Here is a 16,477-nt window from a genome sequence, read left to right as displayed (position 1 = left end):
TCTAGAAATCATTTTTTTACTTTCTCATTAAAAAAATGCAGCATTTCACATCATTCCAAAGTTATGTAATAAAAGGATGTTCAAAGATGTATAGCTGTTCTCTTCTTACAGTTTCCTTTAATATGTAATCATTATGTTTCATTTGGGTTGAGTTGCATTTTCCATTTTGAAAATATAATGTATAAGCATACTAAACATACCATTCTGTGTCTTGCTTTTTTCACTTAATAATATATTCTGGAGGTGATTCTAGAGTAGTATGTGGACATCTTTGTTACTACATACTGCTCCATTGAATGGATGGTGGATGTACCAGGGTTATTCACCACTCTATTGATGAACATTCAGGCCATTTTCAGGCTTTTGTTATCACATGGCTAATCTTTTTATTTTATGTGAACCTTATTTTCCTTGTATGAAGTGGTGATGGTGCTATATTCAATGCATGGTAATTCACAATGATCCTGCATTGTCATTTTCTTTGCCCTGTAATAATAATTGTTTCGGGGTTGGTTTGCTTATTTTTTTAAGTATGCAGTCTTTGTCCTACACTTGTACTTGTGTTAGTTGACTTGAAACCTTCTCTTCCGCACCTCAAACATTAATTTGCCCTTTTTCGGGGAAATGCTTAAACTCTTCATAACTACCAGAAAATAAATGATGACTGTCTTTTATTGCATTTAAGCTTTTGTTCCTCAAGAAAACAGTTTTATTCCTTTTTTGTATTTTGATTTTGGTCTGGTGGTAATTTGTTATGCCAGAAACTTTCTGAGTTGCTGTATTCATTGTGTTACCAAAATAAAACACAACCTATGTATGTTTTCTGTATTTATACTTAAAATAGAAAAAAACCTGCTTGTGAAACATGAAAGAATAAAATTATTTTCAGAGGCATTTTCAATATTAACACCAAAGTAAGCAGGTATTTATGAAGGAAAGACATCCTGAATTATCATCTTTGTGTTTAAAAAGAGGCACCTCACCTTTCTCATGTGTTTAGGTTTAATTACATCATATGTTTTACTTTCATTGTTTTTATTTCGAAGATGAGTTTTAAAGAGCTCATTTGCCTGAAAGTCTATAACCACATGAAGGAACTGACCACCATCTATTTTCATGTTTCTGTTGAACGTGGTTAAGCAAGAGTAAGACTGGAGGCTGGTGTAAGTACTCAGTATGGTAAAATACAGGGTAGGTGCAGCTTATTGAACATTAACTAGGTGAGCTTCTATCCTGTGGTTTGTCTGTAATAAGACATCTCTCAGTATTGACTCTTGGGAGTCAATACTCCACACTACTTTCAGTGTAGTATCTTTTTCATAGGAGAATCTAGTCTTAAATTGGATAAACAAGAACTCCAGTGATTTTTGTACATTCAGTTTAGGAGTTTCCTCCATAATATAAATATGATCATCAGAACTCTAGTGTGAACACTGTCGTTACTCTTTTTCATGATACAACCCCCTCTGTTGCTAGGAGATACATTTACTAGTCCACTGAATTAAAATATGTTTCTCTGCAACTCTTTACCCTTTGCTCCCAGTTCTGTGTATTAGCTAATAATATAATATAGCTCTGCAGTCAGCGTGTAGGCTTTGCTACTTCACTAGCTGTGACTTTAGGTTTCTTCATTTGTAAAACGGGAATGCAAATAATAGACCTTTCACAGGTTTGAGGCTCATCTAGCTGCTAAATGTATGTAAAACATTTAACCCATTACCTTAAAAGTGGAGAATATTCCGTTAGCTGCTTATAATAGTTATGGCGATCCAGTAATGGGGGCTCTAGGACAATAGTATAATGTAATCGGGTCACTAAGAACTTGCCCTCAACTCTTTGTTGTGACTCATTGGCTAATACTAAAAACAAATTTCATTATTTATGCATTTCTGTCTTTTGAAGGTTATTTGGTAGTAGGTGTCCCCTCCCCATATTTTGCTAATGAGGAAAATAAAATGGATAATTTAAGAGATTTAACTCAAAATAGTGAATACAAGTAGTAAAACTCAGATTCTAAAATGTTCAAATTAGATCACCATACAGCCCAATTTATGGGTTTTGCAAGAAGCAGATTGCTTTAATAGGAGAACATAGTTCACTTTATGCAAGTGTTTGTGCAAACTAATTTGAAAGACAAATTTAGAAACACATTTCAGGTATACATACATTGTTAACGTTTGAGATGATATTCTTACCTTTCCTCATTTACCGTGGAACTCTACAGTGATACGTATGAGATTTCTTGTTTAAAAAAATAAGTTAGCTTTATTCACTATCTTATATAGACACTCTATATTAAAATAAAGCTGCAGCTATTTTTGGGTATAAGAATAGTTAATGGGCCAGACAGAAAAGTTAGAAAACCACATGGTATCTCTTATATGTGAGATATAAATCTAAAAGCAGCAGACTCATGGATATGGACAGTGGGCTAGTGGTTACCAGAGGGAAGCGGGGAAGGGAGAAGGTAAATAAGGGTAAAAGGGTAAATAATAAGGGTCAAATATGTGGCGATAGAAAGAAATCCAACTATGGGTGGTGAACACAATGCAAAATATATATAATATATATGTTATATATATATATGACTTCCTCTTGCGTTGTACACTTGAAACTTAATTGGATTTTGCTAATCACTGTCAGGATAATAAATTTTTTAAAAATAAAGGATAGTCGATGGGTATGGCATTGTGGGAGAGAGCTGCTATTTTAACCTGTATTTATATATCAGATGAAATTACTTTCTATGAGAATATCCTTGCCTTGTAAACACCAATTTTAATAACATGTTTTTATTATCAGATTATTTTTTCCTCGATTTAATCTATATACATTAGCCTCTATCAGTAGGAGCTCTCTGTATGTCTGAGATGCTACGCTAGTTGAAAATGTGGACTTAAAGCAAGTTAGAAATACCGCATGTGTTTATCGAGTCCACTGGCACAAGTTCAGGTTACCATATTCATCCCAAAGTGCTTTGCCTACAGTTTCCAGATCTTTGATAAAAAGCAGTGTGGAGACACCCAAGTAGAGATGTCCATTGAGCAGTTTCGTAAATAAATACAGAGAGAGGTTGGGTTTGGAGATGTGGGAGTCACCAGTCTATAGGTGATACTTAAAGCCCAGAATCTGGATGAGATGGGAAGAGAGTAGATGGAGGAAAAGGAAGGCCAAGCAGGGATCAAGTTTGTGGGCACTCCAGTGCGGAAGACAGCTGGTAGAATAGGAGGAGCCAAGAAAGAAGATCGAGGAATAGCCAGTGAGGGTAGGAGGAAAAGAGGAGAATGTGGGCTAAGAAAGCCTAAAAGAGAAATTAACCATTGGCTTTAAGATGTTGGTCATTAGTGATGACCCTCCCCCCCTTAAGGTAAGGTATACTATAAGCTGTTTGACTAATGAGAATGGAGAGAGACAGAGACACGATAAAGGAAAGGGAATAAGTAGGAAATGGAATTCTTTGAGAAGGCGAGAAGGCAAGACACTGAGTAAAGTGGGATCATCGATTCAGAGTGGTCAGGGAAATGGTAGTGACAGATATTGGGGTTGGTTTCTAGGGGAGTAAGAAAGGGAATTGAGTGACACAAGTCATAGAGCGAGTAAATGGTAGAAACACATTCCAACCTCAGTATCGTTAAAATTTGATATTTTTGCTGTGTTACCTTGCCATCCTAATAAGCAAAGTAATAAATACTAAAGAAGGTGGGCTTTCATGAAGGAGAATCAGGAAAGTGAGACTAGGTTGAGCCAAAAAAGGGAAAATTAAAAGGAAAGCCCTTATTAGTCCTTTCATTTATGGCAATTATTATTTATCCTGTATTATAGTTATTTGGTACACCCTTATTCCATATAACTTCAAATATGAGATTCCCGGTGGGTAAACTTGACATCTTGCCTTTACAGAGATAATAGTGCCATCAGAGGTTTAGAATCTTAAATAATTATTGGACAGATAGCCTTGCAATTAATGAGTACTGATACTTATAGGTAACAGTGTGGCCTTTCTAAAAATAAGTCATGTTAGTTGTGTCGTATGGAAAGATATGTTCTGATACGATGTCCACATTTGCCTTAAGCCCAGCTAACTCGTGGTAGTTAGCTAGGACAACTATTTACTACTAAAACCTTGGCCTTCAGAGGGTTTATCTCTCTTTAGAAGAGGTTTGCAGATTATGTATGACCATAGCCCAAGCAGTGAACTAGATATGATCCTTTGTGTTAAGTTTTACTTATGAAGACTTTCTTTCTGATCCCCTTTACCATATCATTGAAGATCTGAGGCATTTTAAGTCTTGAATATATGACACTGTAAGTGCCTAAACGTAAAATGTCAAAACATACATGACTTCAGTGCATTCATTTCAATTTTTTTCACAGCAGATGTTTTCATTTGTATTTGTTGAGGGGCAGCAGGTCAAAAATTTAGAAACCTAAAATGGAAGCAAATGGAGGGGGGAGAGGGAAGTGACTAGAACTTTAAATTTCTATTCCTTTCCTAATGGTGGAGATAATCAGTGTTGGAGAAGTGTTCCCTGTAAGTATTCCTCCATGACTGTACTTGAGGCCGAGTGTATACAGCAAGCCACCTTTCTTCCAGAGAGCTCAGACTATTTATTTGAGTGTACCTCTGGGCTAAGTATGTTACAAGCAATGTTATGAAATAGTCTTCAGTTTTTCAGTTTTCTTTCCTTTTGTTTTCAACAAGTTCTCCAGTATTATCTCTGAGTTTTTATCTCTTCACGATACCCTCCCTCTGCAATTTCATATTCTATTATAGGGTCTAGTTTTTATGTAGCATATTCTCATCAGTGAAGATGAATTTAGAAAGATTTGAGGTAGTTTCTCCAGCTGAGACTCTGGGATCTCCAAGAGTCCACAAATTCTTTTTTAAAAAAATTCTTATGGGGTTAGGATTCTATGAGAGGATTTAAATGGTTTTCACATTTGATTATATTAAGTTGAAAAAACAATTTTTGATTTTGAAATTATTTCAGGCTTACAAAATGGTTTAGAAAATAACAGAGATTTTCTATATATCCTTTATCCAGATTCCCAAAATGTGAACATTTTATCATTTATCATTTTCTTTATATAAACATTCATATATGTAATATTTATATATAAACATATAAAAATGTAAATATATACATATATAAATGCATACATATACATACATATTATTACTTTTTTCTGAAATATTTGAAAGTTGCAAACTTGATGTCAGTTTGCTCATATCCTCCAATATATATTTCCTAAAAGCAAGGACATTCTTTTATATAATCACTGTACAATTATCAATTTTAAGAAATCAACACTGATACAGTAGTATTTTCTAACCTGCAGACCTTAAAAAATTACTTTAACCAGTTTTAAATTTTACAATTGATTTCATTTGAAAACTATCATTACCTTTCAGTGGTAATTTTCAAGTAAATTAAAATTTAATGGATTAATTTTAGTTTTTTTAAGTCAGTGTTCTTAAATTCTGCTCTATTTTAGATGTCTATTCCCTTTTACTCCCTTTAAAAAGAGGCCTGCACATCACTCAAATGTGAGGAAACACTGGGTTTAAGTATTTGGGGAGTATTTGAGTTTTAGTGAATCTTTAAAGATTAGGTAGGAGTGAATCTTTGAAGTCTTTACTTATTAAAATCAAGATAAAGTAAAATGCTGTTTCTGATTTTTGGGTCAGGAAATTCAGTGAACTGAAGCCTGGAATGAGACCTACTAGTCTGTCTTTTAGCATTATGTCTAGGACAAGAATTCTTTCTCATCTTTGATAAGTTCTCATCCAGATTCTTCTTATGAATGATGGCCAGGAAATCTAAGTATTCTGTACAGTGAAATCAGTAAGAAAGACCAACAGCTCAATAGATAATCAACTGGTAAAGGACCTGAAAAAGTACTTCCCATCACAAAAGAAATACCAATGACTTAGACACATGAAAAACTGTTAGGCTGGTATAACTAACTATAGCTGAAGCTACATCTGTATGTGTTGGTATGTAATAATAGCCAAGGCTTTCAGTGGAGAAAAAACAAGGTGCAGAAAGTTGTTTCCATTTGCATATGTGTTTTCTCCTTAAAAAGATTTGTATATGCTCACATATGTACACAATTTTTGGAAGGATGCACAAAGCTTAACAGTAGTTGCCCCTGGGGAGAGAGATCTAATTTTAGTTGTATGTCTCTTTGTGTTATAAATTTTCCCTCTGGGTGCATGTGTTACTTTTTCAAATAAATAAACTATTTAAAATGTTCTAACTTAAAATGAGCTAAAATCTGTCATTCTGTACCTCTAATGATCACAGGTCCAACTTTGGGGTTGTGCAAATTAAGAATATTCTATCTTCTGAGTGCTTTGATATCCTGAAATAAATCACTATGGTCCTGTATAAATCTTTTTACCAGAGTAACTAAAAATACTTCCCATATAACTGTAAAAAATTTTTGTGTGACATAGTATTCAGAATAGTTTCCTTTCCTATTCAACTTGTTTATAACAATTTATAAACATTCTTCACATGGCCAAATCTCTCTCATTATACCAGAACTCCCTTCGAAAACTTCTTGTATCCTAGCCTGAGAGATTAGGTGGTGGGTTGATTTTAATAATTACATCATTCTTTGTTTTTTTGAGCTTGTTTGTTTTTTTTTCCTATGTGTGCTCTGTGACCTAATAATGATTTCTGTTTGTGTTGATGTGGATTAATCAACATTCTTTAAATATAGTTCTTCCGCAAGCTGCAGATCTGTATGTTTTTGACAGATATCTTACTGCAGCGGTCCTCTGATTTTTCTTCTATAGTCACTTTTCAAAAGAAGAAATAGGTCATTCTGGCATGATCTCATACTAGAGAATTAAATGCCTGTTTTCACATACCTTCTTATTTTTTATGGCAGGGGTACTGGGAGCTCTGTACTTCTGTCTCTGGCTTCCATACCCTTGTTCCATTAAACTTCCCTCAAAAACCCTACTGTTTGATTTTGACATTATGTTATTTACCAACACAAGTGGTCTTTTGTTGAAAACATTTGTGGCTGATTCTTACTATTAATTATAGCCTCATAATTTTATTAATTTCTTCAAAAAGGTCTTGTTTTCTTATTGCTTTAGCAGTCTACTCTAATGGCCACACCTAGATAATTGTCATCCTCTGGAAGTTTAACCCCAACTCTCAAATCTTACTCTGACTATAATTTCTTATTTGTTCACCTTACCCTCCTACCTCTCTGGTTTCCACCAGATCTACTCTTTGAAGTTGCAGATATCTCGCCCTTACCTGCTTCTTCAGATTTCATTCCCTTCTCTATTATCTGTGGATCTCTAGGTCAATCACTTCAGTATTTTGGGGAATGACTTCAATTTTCTCAATCCCTTGCCTTCTGCCTTCTTATCCCACCCAACTTGCTGGAGTAGCCCTCCAGCTGTTTCCTCCAGTTGCTTCTAGATAGTTTAATGCCACCAGCAGAAGTAGAATAAGTATGCTCATGAGCTCTATCATAAATTAGTAATGTCCAACTTTGGGCAGCGACATCGAAGGTCATAGTCCACTTCTATCTCTCTCACACTGGAATTTTTTTCAAGTCATTTACCCTGTCTCTTCTCCCAACTTTAATGTTGTCAGAGACAAATCGAGGCCTAAAAGGGATGTGCTTGCTTTATTTTGATTTCATACTTTTTCTGTCACCTAAACACGTTGTTTGTTCACCTGCTCTGTTTAAATGATGAGGAAGGGGGAGCAAGATGCAGAATGGCTTGTATGCTGTGATTACTGTACTTAAAAACAAAGATCTCTGTTTAACCCCTCCCCCCACATGTACACAGAAGAAACTTTAGGAGGCTCTGGAGACTGAGGTGTTAACAACAGTGGTCTCTGGATGCTTTCGATTATAACTTCCTTTGCTTGTTTATTATTTGATTTTTCTCTATTAACATGAAATGATTTTATGAGAACAATTTTATATTTTCCTTCAAATTTTCTCTGTGTGCTTTTTAATTATAAACATTTTATTATCACGTTATGTGGTATGTCTTGCTTGCCATCTCCGTCAAGCAGTTTTCTGATTTCTGAAATGAACCGTTATTCCACCTCCAACCCCTAACCCCACATTTGTAATGTTTCCTTAACCCTTTGACCATGTGATGACTTTAATAAGTTTGTGAGGATTTTCTTTTCCTTTGCTTGTCCAAAGTAGAACTGCTGAGGCTTAGGAAAGTATTCCATCACCTGAGTTTTTCTAGCATTTCGTATGTATGGATACCATGCAGACAAGCACAAATGCTCTTGAATGTCCATTGAAAGAGGAGTACCTATGTTAATGACACTCAAAGGTTGGACATCTCCAGGTACCTTTTCTGTTTTTGATTATATTTCACATAGTACTAATTTCAATCAAATCCAGTATGCCATAGGTTGTAAGACATAATTATTTTATGAATCACTAAGAAGGAAAATCCTTGCCAATTAAAAACTGTGATGTTATTGATAGTGCGATGTATCCTGCAGTGTGGTGTTGTATGTGAAGAAAATGTGCATCATAGAATCGATGAAATGCAGTTGTTCTGAGATCACATCTGTCAAGTTTTGAGTAGTTTTGAAATAGAAAACGTGACCTTGACACCACTTCAGTTTCATCCGTGTATTGCCAGCTGTTTTTCCCCTTTGTTACTTGGTTTATGTGGCTACTACCATAGACATCGGTGAATGGACTAAATTACGGTATAGTCAGGCCTACAATTTGGGAGAAGGGTTTTTATACATTTATTTTAAGGGACATTTATTTATTTAAAAAAACTAAAAATTTTTTTTTATTTATTTTAAATTTATTTTTATTTTTTTAAAGGAGTATTTAAAACATTATAGTATTCCAGTCTTGCCACATAGCCTACAGAGTGACCTGCTTAAAATATAAATATGGATATCATAGCCTAAAGCCTTTTTTGTAGCCTCCCTTTTCCCCAGTGTGCCTAGGTGCACTGGTTCACCTTTTGACTTTGGATTTCTTAGTCATTGTGGTTACCTTTAAGTTAGAACGTAAACTGGGAACTCAGATGTGCTGTGATGTGGAACAGAGTGTATACCTTGCATTCAGCAAAGGAACTGTGGAATGTATACCAGAAAAGATTAATGCTAATCTGTAAGATAAAATGTTTCTCTTCAGGAGAAATCTGGCCTCTGGACCTGGCCACTGCCCCCTGCTTCATCTCATTATTGGCTCCTTTCTGCCTTACACTTTATACTTGGGTAATATTGAAGTATTTATCATTTACTTGCATACATAGTTCTGTGTTTTAATCTCTGTGCCTTTGCTGAGATCTCCCTACAAATATATTCTTCAAAGACTAATCTTTTCTTTTAGGAAGGAATTCTTTGCATCTCTATCCTTTCACTAAACTGAGTTACTCTTTGCTGTTACATTGCATATTTCTATCTTTTTGTATTCACTCCATTATGTTGGAGTTACTTTTGTAACAAAATTATATTTTGTATTTGTAGGAAACTGTAAAATTCTTAAGGGCAGAGGACTCAGCTTTATTCACCTTTTATCTCCAGCACCTAGCACACTACATGGCACTATCTTCAATAAATATTTGCTGTATTAAATGTAACTGAGGCAGTGAAGGAATGGATAGGCTGTATAGAATATATTTGTAGGTTGTAGGTATCCTAAGTTTAATTTAAATAAAAAACAATTTTCATTTCAATTGGTTTTAAGTATTTATGGTTTCTTTTTATTCTTTTGCATGCTTTCTTGGTTGGATGGCAATAGAGAAGAAGAAAATGAGGTAAGTATAATTTAGTTATTCATTGATTAGAACATTGAAAACATTTAAAACTTAGATTTTTTTTAATGTGAAATGAAATATAGTTTTTACTTTTGGTTTTCGACATACAGTAACTTATTCCAGTGAGGAATGTTGCATACATCAAGAAAATGATTTTTAAACTTTGGCACTTCCAGAGCTGTAGGCAAGGTAAAGGAAGCTGGCAGCTCTGGAAACATGACATGTTTTTACATATGACACATACATGTAAAATTTTATTCGAAAAGTAGAGTCTGTTTTTTAAAAGTATTTGAATACCACTACTCTATGATAATGCATGTGAAAATACTTTCCCACTTGAATGGTTACTATATAATTTTCAAAGCTGATTTCAGGTTTTAACCATGTTGGGAGAAATTTATTCTCTTAAATAGTCAAAGTTGATTAAAGAACATCAATTAGAAAAATGTTGCCGATGGCAAGTGCACCATTTTTAATTTAGTCTTGAGGTTGTTGCTGTAGATTTTTCTAATGTTCTCATCTACACCCTAGGTTATGCATTTAACTTCTAAAATCTACCATTTCTTTTGGTGGTTTGGGAGGTAATGGAGGGAGAAGTCTCCTTAGATTATACTTTGTAGTTGCAGCCCATATAATAGGATTAGGTTATAAATCAGCACGGTCTGAGTGTAGGGGACCCCGGCAGAGACTGGCAATGTGCCAGGGCAGAGTAGTTTTGCAGAGGACTGAAAGTCCTCGTTTGGTTACCTCGTCTGTAAAATAAGTGAAATGGGGAGCTTGGGTTGTTGAAACTTGAGTGGACACTCAGGGGCTTACTATACTATACTATTCTCTAAATTTTGGAGTATGTTTGAAAATTTTCATAATGAAGAGTTTTTAAAAAATGCTTATGTAGCTTAGTAAATCATTAAAAAAGGACCTTTCATTTCTCTGACATTTCAAACTGTGATGCTAGCCATTTGAAAAAAACTTTATTGTGGTAGTAACTGCTTGTTTTTCTTCATCTATAGGCAAAGATCGAAAATGTGCAGAAGACCAGTTTCATCAAAGGACCAGTGTTCAAAGGTGTTGCTTCTAGTCGGTTTTTGCCCAAAGGCACCAAGACAAAAGTTAATTTGGAAGAACAGGGACGACAGAAGGTGTCATTCAGCTTCAGCCTTACAAAGAAAACTTTGCAGAACAGGTTTCTGACTGCACTTGGCAATGACAAGCAAAATGATACTCCAAACTCCCCAGCTGTACCTCTTCAAGTAGACTTGACCCCTAAAATTAAAATGGACATTGGAGATACTTTATCTACTACAGAAGAATCTTCCCCACCAAAATCAAGGGTAGAATTAGGCAAAATTCATTTTAAGAAACATCTCCTTCATGTAACATCCAGGCCACAGCAGACTACTACCACAGCAGTGACATCTCCACCTCCTCCCACAATATCGTTACCAGCAGTCATAGCAGAATCAACAACTGTCGACTCGCCACCCTCATCTCCACCGCCCCCACCTCCACCTCCCCAAGCCACAGCACCTTCACCACCAGCACCAGTAACAGAGCCAGTGGCCTTGCCTCATATACCAGTAACAGTTCTGATGACAGCACCAGTAGATGTAGCAGTTAGAGCCCTAAAAGAACCACCAGTTACAATTGTACCAGAATCTTCAGAAGTGGACACTAAGCAGGATACTGTATCTAATAGTTCAGAAGAACATATCACTCAAAATTTGAATGAGCAAGTAGATATTCCCTCACAAAAAGAGGATTCCCATATTGGGAAGGAAGAAGAAATGCCAGATAGTTCTAAGAGTAGTCTGAGCTCTAAAAAAACAGGTTCTAAGAAGAAATTCTCACAATCCGAAGGCACCTTTTTTGGTTCAGAATCTGATGAAGATTCTGTTCGGACTTCCTCAAGTCAGAGATCACATGATTTAAAATTTTCAGCAAACATTGAAAAGGAAAGAGATTCAAAAAAGAGCTTAGCACCTTTAAAAAATGAGGATTTAGGGAAATCTTCACGATCAAAATCAGAAAGAGATGATAAACATTTTAGCTACTCAAAACTTGAAAGAGACACTCGGTATATATCCTCTCGTAGATCAGAGAGAGAGCGAAGGCGAAGCAGATCTCGTTCTAGATCTGACAGAGGCTCTAGGACTAGCTTATCCTATTCCCGGTCAGAACGGTCCCATTATTATGACTCTGATCGTCGCTACCATAGGAGTTCTCCTTATCGAGAGAGGACACGCTATTCTCGGCCGTATACAGATAACAGGGCACGAGAGAGTTCTGACTCAGAAGATGAGTATAAGAAGACATACTCAAGGCGCACCTCATCTCATTCCTCCTCTTACAGAGACCTAAGGACATCGTCATCCCATTCTAAATCTGATAGGGACTGCAAAACTGAGTCCTCTTATTTAGAGATGGAGAAAAGAGGAAAGTATTCTTCAAAACTAGAAAGAGAATCCAAAAGGACTTCAGAAAATGAAGTAATGAAAAGATGTTGTTCTCCCCCTAATGAACTGGGATTCCGACGGGGGTCATCATATTCCAAGCACGAAAACAGTGCTTCCCGTTATAAATCTACTCCTTCAAAATCTGTACCCAAGTCTGACAAATTTAAAAATTCTTTCTGTTGTACAGAATTAAATGAAGAAATCAAACAGTCTCATTCCTTTAGTTTACAGACGCCTTGTTCAAGAGGTAGTGAAGTAAGAACGATTAGTAAAATTTCTGAAAGGGAAAAGACTGGGTCTCCATCTCCATCAAATCAAGTAAACGATTCACCAACATTTAAAAAATTAGAGGAATCGCCTATTTTTAAGTCTGAATATATTGGACATGAAAGCCATGATAGTATTAAAGAACTAGACTCTTTATCTAAAGTGAAGAGTGATCAATTAAGAAGTTATTGTCCTATAGAATTAAATATAAATGGATCTCCTGGGCCAGAACCTGATTTGGGAACATTTTGCACTTCTAAAACTGACACTGTTTTGATGTCTTCTGATGATAGTGTGACTGGATCGGAGGTATCCCCTTTGGTCAAAGCATGTATGGTTTCATCAAATGGATTTCAGAATATTAACAGATGTAAAGAAAAAGACTTGGCTGATACTTGCATGCAGTGTAGTAAATCAGAAAGCCCATTTAGAGAAACAGAACCTCTGGTGTCACCACACCAAGACAAACTCATGTCTTTGCCAGTTGTGAATATAGATTATTCCAAAACAGTAGTCAAAGAACCAGTTGATATGAGAGTGTCTTGCTGTAAAACCAAAGATTCAGATGTATACTGTACTTCAGATGACAACCCTTCTCTGTGTCACTCTGAAGCTGAAGATAATGAGCCTTCAGTTTTGAAGATTTCTTCAAATAGCTTTATGAATGTGCATTTGAAATCAAAAACAGTTATATGTGATAATAGAAATCTGACAGATCAGCACTCAAAGTTTTCATGTGAAGATTATAAGCAGAGTGTTGGTAGCACTAGTTCAGCTTCTGTTAATCATTTTGATGATTTATATCAACCAGTAGGGAATTCAGGCATTGCTTCATCTCTTCAGAGTCTTCCACCAGGAATAAAAATGGACAGTTTAACTCTCTCGCATTGTGGAGAGAACACATCTCCAGTTTTGGATGTTGTGCTGAAGAATAAAAGCACAGAGTTATTGAAGCATGCAGAAAAAGAAATGATAGTAGACGTAGGTAGTGGCCTTCCTGATTCAGGAAGAGGATTTGCTTCCTGGGAAAAGAGGCATAATAATGGGTTATCTGGGAAATGTGTTCATGAGCCTCAAGAAGAAGAGAATTCCATATCGCCTGATAAAAGAGGAAGACCAGAAATCTCTTTAGATGAAGAAGGAGGAAGAGGACATGAACATACTTCCGATGATTCAGAGGTAGTATTTTCTTCTTACGGTTTAAATTTAACCATGGAAGACAGTGACTGTGTGACATGTACCTTAAAATGTGACAGTAGTGGTCATGCCTCAGAGATCGTGTCTACTGTTCATGAAGATTTTTCTGGTTCCTCAGAAAGTTCAAGTGATGAAAGTGATTCAGAAGATACAGATTCTGATGATAGCAGTATTCCAAGAAACCGTCTTCAGTCTGTTGTGGTTGTGCCAAAGAATTCTACTTTGCCCATGGAAGAAACAAGTCCGTGTTCTTCTCGGAGCAGTCAGAGTTACAGACACTATTCTGACCACTGGGAAGATGAGAGATTGGAACCAAGGAGACATTCATATGAAGAAAAATTTGAGAGTATAGCAAGTAAAGCCTGTCCTCAAACTGAGAAGTTCTTCCTTCATAAAGGAACAGAGAAGAATCCAGAAATTTCTTTCATACAGCCTAGCAGAAAACAAATAGATAACCACCTGCCTGAAATTGCTCATCCTCAGAGTGACGGAGTGGATAGTACAAGTCATACTGATGTGAAATCTGACCCTTTAAGTTATCCAAATTCTGAGGAAACCATGAAAGCCAAAATAGTTTCTAGGCAGCAAGAAGAGCTGCCAGTTTATTCTGATGATTTTGAAGATGTCCCAAATAAGTGTCGGCAACAGATCACTTTCCCTAGTAGGCCAGATAGTAGACTGGGAAGAATGGAGTTGAATTTTTCTTCCTCTTGTGACATCTCTCGAGTGGATGGCTTCAATTCATCAGAAGAGCTGAGAAACATAGGGTGGGACTTCTCTCAACAAGAAAAGCCTACTACCACGTATCAGCAGCCCGACAGCAGCTATGGAGCCTGTGGTGGACACAAGTATCAGCAAAGTATAGAACAGTATGGTGGAACCCGTAATTACTGGCAAGGCAATGGCTACTGGGATCCAAGATCAGCAGGTAGACCTCCTGGACCTGGGGTTGTGTGTGATCGAATTCAAGGACAGGTACCAGATTCCTTAACAGATGATCGTGAGGAAGAAGAGAGTTGGGAACAACATGGAGGATCTCACTTTTCAAGCCAGTCCAGTATATTTGTGAACCTTCGGAAGGACAAGGGGTCAGTGCAAGCCCCTGAAATAAGCAGCAATTCTATTAAGGACTCTTTAGCTATGAATGAAAAGAAAGATCTTTTAAAAAGCTTAGAAAAAAATGATATGAAAGATAGAGGGCCTCCTAAAAAAAGGAGGCAGGAATTGGAGAGTGATTCTGAAAGTGATGGTGATCTTCAAGACAGAAAGAAAGTTAGGGTGGAGGCAGAGCAGGGTGAGACAGCAGTGCCCTCAGGCTCAGTGCTCTTTGGGCCTTCCTGTGTCATGGAGGACTTCAGGGACCCACAGCGATGGAAAGAATGTGCCAAGCAAGGAAAGATGCCTTGTTACTTTGATCTGATTGAAGAAAATGTTTATTTAACAGAAAGGTAAGCCTATTAGTATAAATTTTAAAAAGTTAGAATATATGAGCTTAATTGAGTGAAATATAGTTGTGTGACAAAATATAAATTAAAAAATTTTTAAGTGCATTTACCTATTTCGATTTGATGGGATGGAATTTCTCCCCCAATTTTATTTTTTCTAGGAAGGCAATATCTAATTTTCTTTATGTTTTGGTATTATTACCTGTTTTTGTTCTGAAAGTATAACTTAGTTCAGCCCAATTTTTCTTAAATTCTTTTTACATATGGAACTGACAGAAAATGAAACATAACCCCAGCAAAATAGTCTGCTCTGAGAGAAGAAAAGAAGTAGTTATGTCGAATTTTTTCCCTTTTCAAAAATGTTCAGAATGAGGTATTTTTAGGTACTTTATAAAGCTGAAACTAGAGTAGAACATAGTTTTCTTTTGTCAGGTTATTTTAGTCTATTGCTAATAGGTTAAATTTGGCAAAAGCATTACAGATATTTTAGAAGTAAATGGTAAAATGGTTTACCACCAATCTCTAGCATGAAACAAGGCATAATGAGAATAGGAGTAATGAAACTTACTCCTCTACAGCAGAGGTTCTCAGTCTGCTTGCTTTCAGCTCTCCTTGATAATTTTCTCATTTTTCCCAATATAAATAAATGTCGATTATGCCTTTTAAAAAAATCTGTAGACTCCTTACTACCCATATCCTCCTTTTGGAAATTTCTCTAGTAGAATCACCCTAGTCATCCCCTTTAAGCATTCAAAAAAATTTTTAATGAATAAATTTTACACTGTAGATTAGGTAAAAGACTTCATTATATCTGTCTGTCCATCTATCTACCTATTTTAAAGACTTCATTTTAAAGTTATCAGAAGTTTTTCCTCTTTTAAAAAAACAAAAACCTTTTTTTTCTTATGATTTAGAGAGCCTCTTACAGTAATGCTCATTTACATGTATTTGTAAATCAGGTTTAAATTCAAAATATTGAACATTTTAAGGAATACTCTAGGAATTATGTGAGTAGACTGATTCAATTTACAGGGTCTTTGTAAAAGAATAGAAATGAGATTAATTTACCCAACCCCCTGGGTTTTATTCAGCAGTGAGATTCAGATACATACAAGACTCTGCATATAGATTTGGTTTGTGGAGGCATTGGTGGGCCTTTTTGGAGTGGGAAGCATTTATACATATTAAACATTTTTAAGTGCTAGTTACACTGGGCACTTAGGAGCTACTAAGAAGACAAATTATTGTAAAATAACATGAGTGTATTGAGAAAAAAAACCTTTCCTTTTATCTAATGAAAATGGCTTACCTGAAAAAATCTGTGCCCA

The 16,477-nt window shown here is 35.8% G+C and overlaps 1 protein-coding gene across 5 annotated transcripts in view; it reads left to right on the top strand.

Moving 5' to 3' along the window:
- Positions 1-16,477, top strand: part of SETD2 (SET domain containing 2, histone lysine methyltransferase) — a 102,975-nt gene that overhangs the window by 12,581 nt on the left and 73,917 nt on the right. For 3 of the 5 annotated variants that reach the window (XR_001596450.2, XR_001596451.2, XM_016141385.2), the window contains exons 2-3: positions 9,745-9,787; positions 10,798-15,152. Coding sequence is in view for 3 of the 5 variants with exons in the window: in XM_016141385.2 (XP_015996871.1) it covers positions 9,745-9,787; positions 10,798-15,152 (4,398 nt within the window). In the remaining 2 variants the exon portion in view is untranslated. The remainder of the gene's footprint in view (positions 1-9,744; positions 9,788-10,797; positions 15,153-16,477) is intronic. The other 2 variants (XM_016141388.2, XM_016141386.2) reach the window with 2 other exon arrangements.

This window comes from Rousettus aegyptiacus, unplaced genomic scaffold, assembly GCF_014176215.1.
Source record: "Rousettus aegyptiacus isolate mRouAeg1 unplaced genomic scaffold, mRouAeg1.p scaffold_m13_p_4, whole genome shotgun sequence".
In the NCBI taxonomy this organism is placed as follows: Eukaryota; Metazoa; Chordata; class Mammalia; order Chiroptera; family Pteropodidae; genus Rousettus; species Rousettus aegyptiacus.
The sequence above is the reverse complement of the archived record's forward strand: the minus strand, read 5'-3'. Positions and strand labels throughout refer to the sequence as shown.